Below are 17494 nucleotides of genomic sequence, written 5' to 3'. Positions count from 1 at the left end.
GAAGTAGTGTTACGAGGAAGAGGAGGAAGAACTAGCAGATGATATCGAGCGGGGAAGAACACGCGGAGGACAGATGCAAAGAGAGAGAACATAGAGGCAGGTAAACAAGGAATGAAAATAATTGAGAAAGTTGGTTAAAATGAGGACATAGTTAGAGGAAAAGTGTACATGCTGTGAAAGAATTGGGGTCAATTAATAGGAAAATAATACCTTGTTCCAACCTTTGGAACAAGACCCTTTGTTGGACGTTATTGGTTCATCTGGCGCGTCTGTCGTGTCGCTTCTTGTGTTGATGGTGCAGGTGTTTCACCTGTCGTGTGTTGTGTTGATGGTGCAGGTGCTTCATCTGTCGTGTGTTGTGTTGATGGTGCAGGTGCTTCACCTGTCGTGTGTTGTGTTGATGGTGCAGGTGCTTCACCTGTCGTGTGTTGTGTTGATGGTGCAGGTGTTTCACCTGTCGTGTGTTGTGTTGATGGTGCAGGTGTTTCACCTGTCGTGTGTTGTGTTGATGGTGCAGGTGTTTCACCTGTCGTGTGTTGTGTTGATGGTGCAGGTGTTTCACCTGTCGTGTGTTGTGTTGATGGTGCAGGTGTTTCACCTGTCGTGTGTTGTGTTGATGGTGCAGGTGTTTCACCTGTCGTGTGTTGTGTTGAGGCTTTAGGCCCGGAGGGAATCTCACCATGGATTCTTAAGGAAGGAGCAGAAGCTCTGTGCCTGCCACACTCCATGGTGTAAAACAAGTCACTGGTAACAGGTGAACTGCCAAAAATTTGGAAGACGGCCAATGAAGTCCCAGTCTACAAGAAGGGTGATAGGCAGGAGGCACTGAAGTACAGGCCAGTGTCCCTAACTTGCATTCCATGCAAGATGAGGGAGAAGATTGTGCGAGAAAAGCTAGTAGAACATCTGGAGCGGAAGAACTTTTGTAACACATCAGCATCGGTTCAGAGATGGCAAATCATGCCTAACAGGATTAATTGATTTCTATGGCCAGGCAACAAAAATTAGGGAAGAGAGAGGGGACTGGGCAGATTACATATATCTGGAAAGCCAGAAAGATTTTGACATAGTACCACATAAGAGACTAGTGCACAAACTGGAGATGCAGGCAGGAGTGAAAGGGAAGGTACTCCACTGGTTAAGAGAGTACCTAAGCAACAGGACACAGCGAGTCACCGTGAGGGGTGAGGTCTCGGAGCGGTGGGGAGTCACCTGTGGAGTCACATAGGGATCAGTTCTTGGACCTATACTTTTTCTGATATACGTAAATGAACTCCAAGAAGGAACTGACTCGTTCCTCTCTATGTTTGCTGATGATGCAAAAATTATGAGGATGATCAAGACAGAGGAGGACAGTATGAGGCTGCAAGATGACCTAGACAAACTGAAGGAATGGTCCGACAAATGGCTACTAAAGTTCAACCCAAGTAAATGTAAGGTAAGGAAACTAGGAGGAGGAACTAGGAGGCCAGTCACTTGATACCGAATCGGAGATGAAGTCCTTCACGAAACGGACAGAGAGAAAGATCAGGGAGTTGATATCGCGCCAAAAACCTGTATCCTGAAGCCCACATCAAAAGAATAATATCAGCGGCCTATGCGAGGCTGGCTATCATTAGAACTGCTTTCAGAAACCTGTGTAAGGAATCCTTCAGAACCTTGTATACCACATATGTAAGGCCAATTCTGGAGTATGCAGCCCCAGCATGGAGCCCGTGCCTAGTCAAGCACAAGACGAAGCTGGAAAAAGTTCAGAGATATGCCACTAGGCTAGTTCCAGAACTAAGAGGCATGAGTTATGAGAACAGACTACGTGAACTGCACCTCACGTCGCTGGAAGATAGAAGACCTAGGGAAGACATGATCACCACATACAAAATTCTCAGGGGAATTGACAGGGTGGACAAAGATGGATTATTTAACATGGGGGGCACACGTACAAGAGGACACAGGTGGAAGCTGAGTACCAAAATGAGCCACAGAAAAGAATTAGAAAGATTAGAAAGAACCTTTTCAGTGTCAAAGTAGTAAGTAAATGGAATGCATTAGGAAGTGATGTGGTGGAGGCTGACTCCATACACAATTTCAAATGTATATATGAGAGAGCCCAGTAGGCTCAGGAATCTGATCATCAGTTGATTGACGGTTGAGAGGCGAGACCAAAGAGCCAGAGCTCAACCCCCGCAAGCACAATTAGGTGAGTATAATTAGGTGAGTACACACACACACACACCTCTGCTCATTCATCTATTCCATCCATTAAACTTTTCTCTATTACTCCATGAACTCTTATCAATAACCGACGGTTCTTCCAGCCCTGAAGACATGACGTCTGATATAACTGACCACACACGTAAACAAAGGCTACACCAACAACAACAACTCGACGTAGACGACTCGTAGATTGCTAAAAGGACGGAAATTGGATTAAAGAACCTTCACCTGAAATGAAAGTGGAGCTTTGTCTTGGGTAACCATTTTGTTTTGTATAACGTAGGTGTGTTGATGGGGGAGGGAGTAAGTAGATGCACATGGAATGGATATAATGGGGGGGGGATGGGGATTGATGGGAGAGGTACGATTGAGGCGATTGTTCATGGGACAGGTACGGGTCAGGTGGGTCTATATAGGAAAGAGAATGGTTGAGGTGAGAGTATATGAGAAAGACGCGGATATGGATGAGATATATGGAAGACTGGTGGATGAGAGGGGGGGGGGGAAGGGAGATGGAGAAAATGAGGAGGAATGAGGGGAGATAAAAGTGGGAGGATGAGGTCACATGTATTACAGAAGAGCTCTGGTCTTACCAGCCCTCATATGTATATATATGTATATGTGTAAGTATATGTATATATTACACACACGCCCACCTGAATGGAGAAATAGCCACACACACCACTGAAACAATATCTAACACAGCGCCACAGAGTTACAAACCCAATAAGCTTTCAACTAAGATGAAACCGAGCAGAAGTTGTTGTTAAACTCATTGGGGCATAACCCTACTGAAGCGACCATACGAGTCATAAACACTCGTACTCCGCCCTAAGTAAGACAGAAGCGAGAAACAGGTCACACTTAGCCAGCCAGAGGTCTGGGGCCCACTCTGGAATATCTCTGGGGAGGGGAAACAAACTACTGAGTGCCCGCTCTTCTGCGACTCCTTCATAGTGTCATCCTTACTCTGCGCCTTCTGCGACCTAGGATGAATAAATGGATTATTCATTTACTCCTTGTATATTCACCTTCACGACCCCTCCCACTCTCCCGCCCGGACATTTTCCCCCTTCTGTTCATATATTTCATTCCTCGACTGTTTCTGTGCCTTTTGCTTCAGCTCATATTCGCTGCAATTCGTTTTCTTTTCTTTTTTCGCCAGTAGACTTACTCTCCCTCTCATCTTTTTCCTTACTGAAGACGCTGTTTTTTTTATCAGAATTCTCCTTTGCCTTCTTCACTTCCTCAACTTAACATTTCCCATTTTCCTTCTTTATCTGTTCGTTCCCTTCGTGCTGCTGCTGCCGCCCCTCTCACCGTGCTAGTGAGTCACAAGGGAGCCCTCACAAAGTCACTCCCAGTAATAGCTTTCCTCTGATGGCGCAATATTGCCCTCCTAAATAGCTAATCTGTTTCTCACCCCGTATAATCTTCCGAGGGGTCGTCGGGGAAAGGTCAGCCCGTCTTCAAGACCAGGGGCTACACAGTGAGGGTCAGACGAGTGATGAATAGATAGATGAAGATGATAGATTTAGTTGAGCACAAAGGGAGAACATCTGAATGTTATACAATAATGATGCTCAAAGGTTCGGATGTTCAAAAATGAAGATGCTGTAGGATTCGGAGGATTTAAGGTGAGCATGCTGTAAGCTCGGTTTTAAGAAGGGGATGTTGTGGGCTTCAGATGTCTAAAGACATCTCAGGGATGCCGTTGTCTTGGTACAGGTTGAGGTTAGGTTCTGTGCTGTCTTAATGCAGCATGCAGTAGGCCAAGCATGCATTAAGAATGAAGAAAGCCTAGGATGTATTAAGATCAGGATGCTAGACAATTAGTTCATATAATTTTAGAATATAAGATGATAAAGTGAGAATAAATTACACTACAGAAGGCCTAACTGACCATCTGCAGGCAACCTATTCATATCCACCCAAACTCACCCATACAATATAAGAATAATTTAAAAACTAAGAAAATTCGGTCCAGGACGGACCGAAACGTCGTCGTTTCCTCCTCTTTCTTGAAAACAAAAAATCTGTTTTGCTGTGAGCATCTTGATGCGTCATCCTGCACAGTCTGGCCGCTTGTAGATCAGCCCGTTCTTTTATTTTGCTCCAACGTACAAAATCTAACGTCTTAACCTAACCAGAAACATAATAACCCGACCCACCCACTTAACAAACCGATGCGGTGATATGCATTTTTTTTTTTTGCCGGGCCCCTGCGATTCATAGTACGTTGTATTTCGTATGTTGGTCACCAGAATATACTAGACTGTGGGTCATGAGAATTGTGGTTTAAATTATTTGGTCAAAAATGTTACTAATTATAATGAACAAATCCACAAGGGCCGTGACAAGGATTCGAACCTGCGTCCAAGAGCATCCCAGACGCTGCCTTAATCGACTGAGCTACGACATTTGTTCATCTGATGAATCACGCAATTGTGATGTGTGTGTGTAGTGTTTTACCAATTATATATTTAGGAATTATAACTAGTTTATTTACCCTGGGGAAGCAAAGGGTAGGGATGGGGGGGGAGGAAGGGGTAGGGACGACCGTCTATTGGGTATATGACCGTCCTCTCTAGTTACTACAACGGACAGAATATGTCGTACAACAAGTGCCCGAACCTAACCTAACCGATCACCCACGGATTAAAAAAAGATAGTTATTGTTCGTGAGACGTAATGATTTCTAGTACATCATATTTTATCTGTTGGGGGATTTTGACGTCAAAATTAGAGAACATGTGATATCGGAAGGGAACAAGGTGACACGACCCACAGAGAAAACGTGATAAGTCACGTGCTAAATCGCTGGCAAAGGGGCAAACTATGAAGGCGATTGTTATCTTAAACAGGAGCGTGCTAGCGAGGTCGACCAACCTGCCCAATCGTCATCGTCGTCTATGACCATTGGTCCCAGGGAGCGTCAAAACTGCCGTGCTGCTACGTTGCTTTTACCTTCGGAAATATGACGCACTGAATCAAGCGTGAGGCCAGGTTGGTAAAGAAAATATGGACGGGGGTAAACTGAGGTAATTTGTGAGAGTCTTAAGGGGATCAAGAAGGGGGCCCAGTGGGGCATTTAACCCCTCAGGATATACTCGTCCAAGAGGACATACGAGCAGACCTGGAGAACGTTACGAGGGGACAGGGACGAGATAACGAGGGGACGGGTGAGAGAACATAACGAGGGGGACGAGTGAGAGAACATAACGAGAGGAAGGATGGACATAACGAGGGAACAAGGGTGGACATAACGAGGGGACAGTTTTACCAGCTCGTCATAAAACGTGTCTCCCAGTTACACCAAACACTACGCTTCCAGCATTGAACACCGGGATAACGAGGAGACACTGTTCTTCTTCCTTCTATTGATACTCGTCCCTCTCTCTGAATTCGCTATGTTGATGACATTTTTGCTTTATGGCCTCATGACCTTAGTGTTTTCCAGCCTTTCCTCTCCTCTCTTAATCTGGCTCCTTCCATACATTTCAAAGTTGAAGGGGAATCTAATTTCCTCCTTCCTTTTCTTGACGTTCACAGCTGTGTCTGGGTTCTCTTTCTCTGTCTACCACAAACCCATACATAGTGGCATGTACATTCACTTCTTTTCCAACCATCCTCATTCAGTTAAGAAAAGTGTCCTCTTCTCTCTCTTCCTCCGCGCTTAACGCATCAGTGACCTCAGTTTCTTGATTCTAAAATTGCCTTTATCTACAAATCACTCTCGCCTTGGTTACCCTTTGCATTTTATCAACTGTGCCTACTCTCAAGCTAAACAAAATTTCTTTCATCCTAAACCTGCTTCCAACACTAGTAGCACTGTACTATGCCTTCCCTTCAGATTTGAACTCAAAACTTTTACTAATACCTTTCGTCCTCTTGACATAAAGCTCGCCTTTCGACAAACTCACTCCGTAGCAATCTAGTTCACACAGCTCCTTCTGCTTCTAATGCTGCTGATGTCTACTCTATTTCCTGTTCGTCCTCTCCAATACTTTGGTGAAGCTTTCCGTACACTAAATGACAGACTTAAGGAACACAAAAGAAGTGTTAAGTCTGCAGACACAAAAAATGCTCTCTTCTGTTATGTTAGGGATTCTAATCATCCTATTAATTGGTCTTCCTCCAAAATAATCTTTCCTGCGTCTACTCTACACAGACGCCGTCTTGTTGAATTGACTAATACACAATGTACCCAACATGAACTTGAGTCCTGGCTTTGTTGCTGTGGACTCTTCCCTTTCACAGTATATACTCAAATGTGCTAAACTTTCTAACAAACGTGACCTAAGCTTATACTTCCATTTATCTATCTTTCTTTTTCTTTCCCTTGTTTTCTCTTACGATCCTTTTCTTATTCCTATTACTATCCGCTTTATTACCCCCCTACCTTTTGTACCTTTTGTCTTGGTTTTTCTTCCTCTAAGATTTCCTTCTCCTCACCTCTCTCTCTTACCTATACATTGCCTTCGCCTCCTTCCCTCGTCACAATCGACTTGAGAATAGTCCAGGACGGACCAAAACGTCGTCGTCCCATCACTTTCTAGTGTGTGGTTTGGTCAACATATTTCAGCCACGTTATTGTGACTCCTCGTCTGCACCGGAGGTACCAAGTTTCAGTTCTAACAAAAACGTGTTAATGTTCATAAACCATAATGTTGTTAACAGTGTAATGAAACATTTGAGGCTTGTCCTAGTTAAGCAAGCAACGTGCGTTAACAAGAGAGGTTAATGTTGCTAGTTAGTGCCAGCTGTTGACGTGGTATATATAACTATAATATTATATATATATATATATATATATATATATATATATATATATATATATATATATATATATATATATATATATGTCGTACCTAGTAGCCAGAACGCACTTCTCAGCCTACTATGCAAGGCCCAAAATGCCTAATAAGCCAAGTTTTCCTGAATTAATATATTTTTTCTATTTTTTTTCTTATGAAATGATAAAGCTACTCATTTCATTATGTATGAGGTCAATTTGTTTTTATTTGAGTTAAAATTAACGTAGATATATGACCGAACCTAACCAACCCTACCCAACCTAATCTAACTTATCTTTATAGGTTAGGTTAGGTTAGGTAGCCGAAAAAGTTAGGTTAGGTTAGGTAGTCGAAAAACAATTAATTCACGAAAACTTGGCTTATTAGGCAAATCAGGCCTTGCATAGTAGGCTGAGAAGTGCGTTCTGGCTACTAGGTACGACATATATATATATATATATATATATATATATATATATATATATATATATATATGTGTGTGTGTGTGTGTGTGTGTGTGTGTGTGGTGTGTGTGTGTGTGTGTGGGTGGTGTGTGTGTGTGTGTGTGTGTGTGTGTGTGTGTATGTGTGTGTGTGGTGTGTGTGTGTGTGTGTGTGTGTGTGTGTGTGTGTGTGTGTGTGTGTGTGTGTGTGTGTGTGTGTGTGTGTGTGTGTGTGTGTGTGTGTTGTGCATTTAATTTACATAATTGTACATGATTACATCTTGGAATGTTCAACTCTCACACAACCCGTGAGAATGAGCGATCACAGTGTACTGACGTTTGAGTATCTGGTCGATAAAAGGTTAATGTACTCAAGGAAGGGAACTGAAAACAAAAGGCTGGCATTCCGAAAGGGAAACTATGAGGAGATCAGAAAATTCCTAACAGATATAACATGAATAACAGAACTCAGGGGAAAGACGGCCCAAGACATGGACTACATCACGCAGAAGTGTAAGGAGGCAGCAGACAAGTTTGTCCCAGTCCAAAGGGGAGGGATGCTTGTCATGAGGGAGGGACTCCTCTCCTGAGGGAGGGAGGGAGGGAGGGGAGGGAGGGACTGGCTCACCTACGCATACAAGGCCAGAATTGAGACTGCGTCTCTTTTCACTCGTCCAAATGAGAGGCTGGGATTAGATCACCTTAACGAGAGGGTTGTATGAGTACATCTCGTTGTATATACGTCACTTACGATATGAGAGAGGGGGGCGGGACAGGGAGAGGGGGGACTGAGAGAGAGGGGGGACAGAGAGAGAGAGGGGGGGACAGAGCGGCGGGCAGAGAGGGGGGACAGACAGCGAGACAGCAGACAATAACCAAGGAGGAACCTACGCAAAAGAGGGACTAGTGAAAGAGAAGGAGAGTGATGGAAGATGTTTATAGTCAGTAGAGAAGGGGACCTGAGACGTGTGAGGGGAGAGCAGAGGCAATGTGTGAAAGGAGAGAAGGGGGAGGAAACTCCGAGGGGAGGAGAGGTAAGAGGCATGGAGGGGGAAAGAAGAGAAATTGGGAAGAAGAGACAAACGTTAAGATACGAAGAAAGAAAAAGGGAAGTGGACAGAAGTAAGGAAAGAATGTTTAACTTCAGAGATAATCAAGAATAGGGAGAACTAACTAAACGGAAGAAGAAAAAATGATAAAGAATTATCAGAGAGTAGGTGATACCCCAGAAGAGGATTACAGAATTACCAGATTACAATCAGGGACAAGAGATAATGGGTGAGTAACAGGTTAGTGAAAGGGGAATGGGGGAGAATGAGAGTGAGAGGCGGAGAAGGAGAGTGGGTAACTGAGATGACAAAACCGGTAAGATGGGAAGTGCGGAGGAGGAGTCATGGAGAACGATGAGAAAATGTGTGAAAATGCAAAGAATGGGAGACGAGGAGGAGGGGAAGAGGCAGGAGAGAGCGAGAGAGAGAGAGAGACAGACATAGAGCATGGGCGCTGACACACTACCTAGTTCCTCGGAGCGAGGACTACTTGGGCTGGATGATAGAGCGGTCGGTCTCGCTTCATGCAGATCAGCGTTCAGTCTCCGACCGTCAAGTGGTTGGACACCATTCCTTTCCTCCGTCCCACCCCAAAGAGAGAGAGGTAGAGAGAGAGATAGAGATAGGGAGGGAGGGAGGGAGGGAGGTAGAGTGGGAGGGAGGTAGAGTGGGAGGGAGGGAGGGAGGGAGGGAGGGAGGGAGGGAGGGAGGGAGGGAGAGTGGGAGGGAGGGAGGGAGGGAGGGAGGGAGGGAGGGAGGGAGGTAGAGTGGGAGGGAGGGAGGGAGGGAGGGAGGGAGGGAGAGTGGGAGGGAGGGAGGGAGGGAGGGAGGGAGGGAGGGAGGTAGAGTGGGAGGGAGGGAGGGAGGGAGGGAGGGAGGGAGAGTGGGAGGGAGGGAGGGAGGGAGGGAGGGAGGGAGGGAGGTAGAGTGGGAGGGAGGGAGGGGGGGGGGAGGGAGAGAGAGAGAGAGAGAGAGAGAGAGAGAGAGAGAGAGAGAGAGAGAGAGAGAGAGAGAGAGAGAGAGAGAGAGAGAGAGAGAGAGAGAGAGAGAGAGAGAGAGAGAGAGAGAGAGAGAGAGAGAGAGAGAGAGAGAGAGAGAGAGAGAGAGAGAGAGAGAGAGAGAGAGAGAGAGAGAGAGAGAGAGAGAGAGAGAGAGAGAGAGAGAGAGAGAGAGAGAGAGAGAGAGAGAGAGAGAGAGAGAGAGAGAGAGAGGAGAGAGAGAGAGAGAGAGAGAGAGAGAGAGAGAGAGAGAGAGAGAGAGAGAGAGAGAGAGAGAGAGAGAGAGAGAGAGGAGAGAGAGAGAGAGAGAGAGAGAGAGAGAGAGAGAGAGAGAGAGAGAGAGAGAGAGAGAGAGAGAGAGAGAGAGAGAGAGAGAGAGAGAGAGAGAGAGAGAGAGAGAGAGAGGAGAGAGAGAGAGAGAGAGAGAGAGAGAGAGAGAGAGAGAGAGAGAGAGAGAGAGAGAGAGAGAGAGAGAGAGAGAGAGAGAGAGAGAGAGAGAGAGAGAGAGAGAGAGAGAGAGAGAGAGAGATGAGAATACGGAATGGGACAGAGGCACAAGGAGAAAATTACAATCTGAAAAGGAAAATATATAAGGGAAGGAACATGAAGGAAAATATATGAAACACCAGAAAGTCTGCAGGAAAGAAACGAGACTCAATTAACAGCAACAACAAATTATTTTTGTCACTTGAATTCCAAGCGGATTAGGCTTAAGATATCACGCATTGCTTCTCTGGGTGTAGCGGAGAGTGTGGCGGGGAGTGTGGTGGGGAGTGTGGCGGGGAGTGTGGCGGAGAGTGTGGCGGGGAGTGTGGCGGGGAGTGTGGCGGGGAGTGTGGCGGAGAGTGTGGCGGAGAGTGTGGCGGAGAGTGTGGCGGAGAGTGTGGCGGAGAGTGTGGCGGAGAGTGTGGCGGAGAGTGTGGCGGAGAGTGTGGCGGAGAGTGTGGCGGAGAGTGTGGCGGAGAGTGTGGCGGAGAGTGAGGCGGAGAGTGTGGAGTGTGGCGGAGAGTGTGGAGTGTGGCGGAGAGTGTGGCGGAGAGTGTGGAGTGTGGCGGAGAGTGTGGCGGAGAGTGTGGAGTGTGGCGGAGAGTGTGGCGGAGAGTGTGGAGTGTGGCGGAGAGTGTGGCGGAGAGTGTGGAGTGTGGCGGAGAGTGTGGAGTGTGGCGGAGAGTGTGGCGGAGAGTGTGGCGGAGAGTGTGGAGTGTGGCGGAGAGTGTGGAGTGTGGCGGAGAGTGTGGAGTGTGGCGGAGAGTGTGGAGTGTGACGGAGAGTGTGGCGGAGAGTGTGGAGTGTGGCGGAGAGTGTGGCGGAGAGTGTGGAGTGTGGCGGAGTGTGTGGAGTGTGGCGGAGTGTGTGGAGTGTGGCGGAGAGTGTGGAGTGTGGCGGAGAGTGTGGAGTGTGGCGGAGAGTGTGGCGTGTGGCGGAGAGTGTGGAGTGTGGCGGAGAGTGTGGCGGAGAGTGTGGCGGAGAGTGTGGAGTGTGGCGGAGAGTGTGGAGTGTGGCGGAGAGTGTGGAGTGTGGCGGAGAGTGTGGAGTGTGGCGGAGAGTGTGGAGTGTGGCGGAGAGTGTGGCGTGTGGCGGAGAGTGTGGAGTGTGGCGGAGAGTGTGGAGTGTGGCGGAGAGTGTGGCGTGTGGCGGAGAGTGTGGAGTGTGGCGGAGAGTGTGGAGTGTGGCGGAGAGTGTGGCGGAGAGTGTGGCGGAGAGTGTGGCGGAGAGTGTGGCGGAGAGTGTGGCGGAGAGTGTGGAGTGTGGCGGAGAGTGTGGAGTGTGGCGGAGAGTGTGGCGTGTGGCGGAGTGTGTGGAGTGTGGCGGAGAGTGTGGCGGAGAGTGTGGAGTGAGGCGGAGAGTGAGGCGGAGAGTGTGGCGGAGAGTGTGGCGGAGAGTGTGGAGTGTGACGGAGAGTGTGGCGTGTGGCGGAGAGTGTGGCGTGTGGCGGAGAGTGTGGAGTGTGGCGGAGAGTGTGGAGTGTGGCGGAGAGTGTGGAGTGTTACGGAGAGTGTGGAGTGTGACGGAGAGTGTGGAGTGTGGCGGAGTGTGTTGCGTGTGGCGGAGTGTGTGGCGTGTGGCGGAGTGTGTGGAGTGTGACGGAGAGTGTGGCGTGTGACGGAGAGTGTGGAGTGTGACGGAGAGTGTGGAGTGTGACGGAGAGTGTGGAGTGTGACGGAGAGTGTGGAGTGTGACGGAGAGTGTGGCGTGTGGCGGAGAGTGTGGAGTGTGGCGGAGAGTGTGGCGGAGAGTGTGGAGTGAGGCGGAGAGTGTGGCGGAGAGTGTGGAGTGTGACGGAGAGTGTGGAGTGTGACGGAGAGTGTGGAGTGTGACGGAGAGTGTGGAGTGTGACGGAGAGTGTGGAGTGTGACGGAGAGTGTGGAGTGTGACGGAGAGTGTGGAGTGTGACGGAGTGTGTGGCGTGTGACGGAGAGAGTGGAGTGTGACGGAGTGTGTGGCGTGTGGCGGAGTGTGTGGAGTGTGACGGAGAGAGTGGAGTGTGACGGAGTGTGTGGCGTGTGGCGGAGTGTGTGGAGTGTGACGGAGAGTGTGGAGTGTGACGGAGAGTGTGGCGTGTGGCGGAGTGTGTGGAGTGTGACGGAGAGTGTGGAGTGTGACGTAGAGTGTGGAGTGTGGCGGAGAGTGTGGCGTGTGGCGGAGTGTGTGGAGTGTGGCGGAGAGTGTGGAGTGTGACGGAGAGTGTGGAGTGTGGCGGAGAGTGTGGAGTGTGACGGAGAGTGTGGAGTGTGGCGGAGAGTGTGGAGTGTGACGGAGAGTGTGGCGGAGAGTGTGGAGTGTGACGGAGAGTGTGGCGGAGAGTGTGGAGTGTGGCGGAGAGTGTGGAGTGTGGCGGAGAGTGTGGAGTGTGACGGAGAGTGTGGCGGAGAGTGTGGAGTGTGACGGAGAGTGTGGCGGAGAGTGTGGAGTGTGGCGGAGAGTGTGGCGGAGAGTGTGGCGTGTGGCGGAGAGTGTGGAGTGAGGCGGAGAGTGTGGCGGAGAGTGAGGAGTGTGACGGAGAGTGTGGAGTGAGGCGGAGAGTGTGGAGTGTGGCGGAGAGTGTGGAGTGAGGCGGAGAGTGTGGCGTGTGGCGGAGAGTGTGGAGTGTGGCGGAGAGTGTGGAGTGAGGCGGAGAGTGTGGAGTGTGACGGAGAGTGTGGAGTGTGACGGAGAGTGTGGAGTGTGGCGGAGAGTGTGGAGTGTGGCGGAGAGTGTGGAGTGTGGCGGAGAGTGTGGAGTGTGGCGGAGAGTGTGGAGTGTGGCGGAGAGTGTGGAGTGTGGCGGAGAGTGTGGAGTGTGGCGGAGAGTGTGGAGTGTGGCGGAGAGTGTGGAGTGTGGCGGAGAGTGTGGAGTGTGGCGGAGAGTGTGGCGGAGAGTGTGGAGTGTGGCGGAGAGTGTGGCGGAGAGTGTGGAGTGTGGCGGAGTGTGTGGAGTGTGGCGGAGAGTGTGGAGTGTGGCGGAGAGTGTGGAGTGTGGCGGAGAGTGTGGCGTGTGGCGGAGAGTGTGGAGTGTGGCGGAGAGTGTGGCGGAGAGTGTGGAGTGTGGCGGAGAGTGTGGCGGAGAGTGTGGAGTGTGGCGGAGAGTGTGGAGTGTGGCGGAGAGTGTGGCAGAGAGTGTGGCGGAGAGTGTGGAGTGTGGCGGAGAGTGTAGCGGAGAGTGTGGAGTGTGGCGGAGAGTGTGGAGTGTGGCGGAGAGTGTGGCGTGTGGCGGAGAGTGTGGAGTGTGGCGGAGAGTGTGGAGTGTGGCGGAGAGTGTGGCGGAGAGTGTGGAGTGTGGCGGAGAGTGTGGAGTGTGGCGGAGAGTGTGGCGTGTGGCGGAGTGTGTGGAGTGTGGCGGAGAGTGTGGAGTGAGGCGGAGAGTGAGGCGGAGAGTGTGGCGGAGAGTGTGGCGGAGAGTGTGGAGTGTGACGGAGAGTGTGGCGTGTGGCGGAGAGTGTGGAGTGTGGCGGAGAGTGTGGAGTGTGGCGGAGAGTGTGGAGTGTTACGGAGAGTGTGGAGTGTGACGGAGAGTGTGGAGTGTGGCGGAGTGTGTGGCGGAGTGTGTGGCGTGTGGCGGAGTGTGTGGAGTGTGACGGAGAGTGTGGCGTGTGACGGAGAGTGTGGAGTGTGACGGAGAGTGTGGAGTGTGACGGAGAGTGTGGAGTGTGGCGGAGAGTGTGGAGTGTGGCGGAGAGTGTGGCGGAGAGTGTGGAGTGAGGCGGAGAGTGTGGCGGAGAGTGTGGAGTGTGACGGAGAGTGTGGAGTGTGACGGAGAGTGTGGAGTGTGATGGAGAGTGTGGAGTGTGACGGAGAGTGTGGAGTGTGACGGAGAGAGTGGAGTGTGACGGAGTGTGTGGCGTGTGGCGGAGTGTGTGGAGTGTGACGGAGAGTGTGGAGTGTGACGGAGAGTGTGGCGTGTGGCGGAGTGTGTGGAGTGTGACGGAGAGTGTGGAGTGTGACGGAGAGTGTGGAGTGTGGCGGAGAGTGTGGCGTGTGGCGGAGTGTGTGGAGTGTGGCGGAGAGTGTGGAGTGTGACGGAGAGTGTGGAGTGTGGCGGAGAGTGTGGAGTGTGACGGAGAGTGTGGAGTGTGGCGGAGAGTGTGGAGTGTGACGGAGAGTGTGGCGGAGAGTGTGGAGTGTGGCGGAGAGTGTGGAGTGTGGCGGAGAGTGTGGAGTGTGACGGAGAGTGTGGCGGAGAGTGTGGAGTGTGGCGGAGAGTGTGGCGGAGAGTGTGGCGTGTGGCGGAGAGTGTGGAGTGAGGCGGAGAGTGTGGCGGAGAGTGAGGAGTGTGACGGAGAGTGTGGAGTGAGGCGGAGAGTGTGGAGTGTGGCGGAGAGTGTGGAGTGAGGCGGAGAGTGTGGCGTGTGGCGGAGAGTGTGGAGTGTGGCGGAGAGTGTGGAGTGAGGCGGAGAGTGTGGAGTGTGACGGAGAGTGTGGAGTGTGGCGGAGAGTGTGGAGTGTGGCGGAGAGTGTGGAGTGTGGCGGAGAGTGTGGAGTGTGGCGGAGAGTGTGGAGTGTGGCGGAGAGTGTGGAGTGTGGCGGAGAGTGTGGAGTGTGGCGGAGAGTGTGGAGTGTGGCGGAGAGTGTGGAGTGTGGCGGAGAGTGTGGAGTGTGGCGGAGAGTGTGGAGTGTGGCGGAGAGTGTGGAGTGTGGCGGAGAGTGTGGAGTGTGGCGGAGAGTGTGGAGTGTGGCGGAGAGTGTGGAGTGTGGCGGAGAGTGTGGAGTGTGGCGGAGAGTGTGGAGTGTGGCGGAGAGTGTGGCGTGTGGCGGAGTGTGTGGAGTGTGACGGAGAGTGTGGAGTGTGGCGGAGAGTGAGGCGGAGAGTGTGGAGTGTGGCGGAGAGTGAGGCGGAGAGTGTGGAGTGTGGCGGAGAGTGTGGAGTGTGGCGGAGAGTGTGGAGTGTGGCGGAGAGTGTGGAGTGTGGCGGAGAGTGTGGAGTGTGGCGGAGAGTGTGGCGGAGAGTGTGGCGGAGAGTGTGGCGGAGAGTGTGGCGGAGAGTGTGGCGGCTCCCTGCTGACTGGTCAACACCGCCATGCAGTAAACTCCGCCTCTATCGACCAGTCTGTACTCGCCATGCAACATCCATTGCAATAATTGCCGCATGTCGAGGAATTACGATATTAAAATTTACATATAATTAAGAGAGAAACAGTTGCAATATAATCACCTTTGCTCTCGGGTCATTATGATATCATAATTTCCTTGTAATTGTGTCATTTGTTTCCATAAAGTGCTTATTGCAATTGTAATATTTAAAGTCCCGTTCACAGCCGATTTACGGTAATTATTCGGCTCGAACACTTGGCATAGATGCCACTGTCCAATCATTTTGCCAGTGGTCAAAATCAAATTTCCATTTCAAAAGGCAAATTATAATTTCAATGAACGAGTCGTTTTAGAAGTGTATTAATTCCAACCCGTTCTCGCAAATTTAATAAGTCAATATTGACTTATTAAATATGTGCATAGGTGACATACTTAACATAATAGATACCCTTAAAAAGATTCATAGAAAACACCGACCTTACCTAACCTTGTTAGTATCTTAAGATAAGCATCTTATAGCTTCGTAATTACAATTACTACCTAACCTATAATAGGTATAGGTTAAGTAATAATTGTAATTACGAAGCAATAAGATGCTTATCTTAAGATACTAACAAGGTTAGGTAAGGTCGGTGTTTTCTATGAATCTTTTTAAGGGTATCTATTATGTTTAGTATTAATTCAATGGAGTTGGGTAATTTTAGCGCTAACAATACAGGCTTATCAGTGGATATCATTCCCAAGTTCTGGCCTTGAAACATTTATTTACGGTGAAAATTCAATTTCAATCAATTTGTGATTCGATATTTTGTTATGCAACATTTGTCAAAGACGGAAAGAGTGCAACAATGTACTGCAGGATGAGATCACCATAGCTTTGTGTATCTACTACTTTTGGCTCGTCGGCAATGCAACGACCTCGGACCTGGCAGAACGGAGTTCGATTCCCGATGGTCTCAAGTAGTTGGGCACCGTTCCTTCCCCTCGGTTCCTATCCCAGATCCCTGTTCTCACGTCCCTTCCAAATGCTACATTCTCGTTTGGACTTAAATCTTTCTCTAGATAATTAACGTGCCACAAAGAAAATCAGAAAGATCTGTGTTGAGCTCTTAGGAGTCACTCCGTCATGAGGTCCCCCATGAGGAGTCACTCCGTCAGGAGGTCACCCATGAGGAGTCACTCCGTCATGAGGTCCCCCATGAGGAGTCACTCCGTCATGAGGAGTCACTCCGTCATGAGGTCCCCCATGAGGAGTCACTCCGTCATGAGGTCCCCCATGAGGAGTCACTCCGTCATGAGGTCCCCCATGAGGAGTCACTCCGTCATGAGGTCCCCCATGAGGAGTCACTCCGTCATGAGGTCCCCCATGAGGAGTCACTCCGTCATGAGGTCCCCCATGAGGAGTCACTCCGTCATGAGGTCCCCCATGAGGAGTCACTCCGTCATGAGGTCCCCCATGAGGAGTCACTCCGTCATGAGGTCCCCCATGAGGAGTCACTCCGTCATGAGGTCCCCCATGAGGAGTCACTCCGTCATGAGGTCACCCATGAGGAGTCACTCCGTCATGAGGTCACCCATGAGGAGTCACTCCGTCATGAGGTCACCCATGAGGAGTCACTCCGTCATGAGGACTCCTATACACAAGATATCCCCAGGGCGGCAAATCTTACGAATATTTCTCACTGATAAATGAAGTTAGTGCCATTTCCCTTTGTGTATCACTTTTGTGTGTGTGTTTCAGGGAAATTCCTGCGCGGGCCCTGAGCCTCTGGCTGGCCCACTAAGTGTAGCTTGTTTCTGGTTTACTTGGGCAGAGTATGAGTATTTATGACTCGTATGGTCGCTTCAGTAAGATTTTGTACCACGTGTTTAACAACTTCTGCTCTGATATGTTCATCAATGCCATTCCCAATGAACCTTAGTGTTAAGAAGAAAATTGCCAATATATTAAAATCCGTGGTTCTTTATGCAGCCAATTTCTCTATTGATTTGCAACTAAGAAAAAATCAACCATAAACGTAAATTACCATAACGCAAGAAACACGACCTTATTAGTTGAAGCTCGAGACAAAACTGTAGAAAAACCAGAGTCCAAGTAAATTATGAAATTGAATGACAATGTTTAAATCTTTAATACATTATTATATATTATATATTATATATATATATATATATATATATATATATATATATATATATATATATATATATATATATATTATATATATATATATGTTGTGCCTAGTAGCCAGAATGTCGTACTCGGCCTGCTATGCAAGGCCCGATTTGCCTAATAGGCCGAGGGATTTTCTTTATTTTCAATCAATTGTTTCCAATTAGTTTATTTGAGTTATTATTATTATATTATATTAGGAACATAAATTATTGACTTAGTTGTGTTAGTTTAGGTTAGGTTTATATAGGTTAGGTAAGTTTGGTTAGGTTAGGTTAGGTTCGGTAATATATCTACGTTAGTTTTAACTTAAAT

The 17494-nt window shown here is 49.3% G+C and overlaps 3 protein-coding genes across 5 annotated transcripts in view; all 3 read left to right on the top strand.

Moving 5' to 3' along the window:
* LOC123752455 (uncharacterized) overlaps nt 1-17494 on the top strand; it is a 524100-nt gene that overhangs the window by 448758 nt on the left and 57848 nt on the right. The gene's annotated exons all lie outside the window — the stretch shown is intronic.
* On the top strand, nt 3810-13591 carry LOC138351116 (uncharacterized). The gene is made up of 3 exons (XM_069302746.1): nt 3810-3851; nt 11216-11514; nt 13216-13591. Exons 1-3 carry the CDS (start codon nt 3810-3812, stop codon nt 13589-13591), a joined length of 717 nt encoding a protein of 238 aa, XP_069158847.1.
* LOC138351115 (uncharacterized) lies at nt 16133-16699 on the top strand. Its single transcript, XM_069302745.1, has one exon. It carries the CDS (start codon nt 16133-16135, stop codon nt 16697-16699), a length of 567 nt encoding a protein of 188 aa, XP_069158846.1.

Source organism: Procambarus clarkii, chromosome 48 (assembly GCF_040958095.1).
Source record: "Procambarus clarkii isolate CNS0578487 chromosome 48, FALCON_Pclarkii_2.0, whole genome shotgun sequence".
Lineage (NCBI taxonomy): Eukaryota > Metazoa > Arthropoda > Malacostraca > Decapoda > Cambaridae > Procambarus > Procambarus clarkii.
This window is presented reverse-complemented; position numbering and strand designations above follow the sequence as displayed.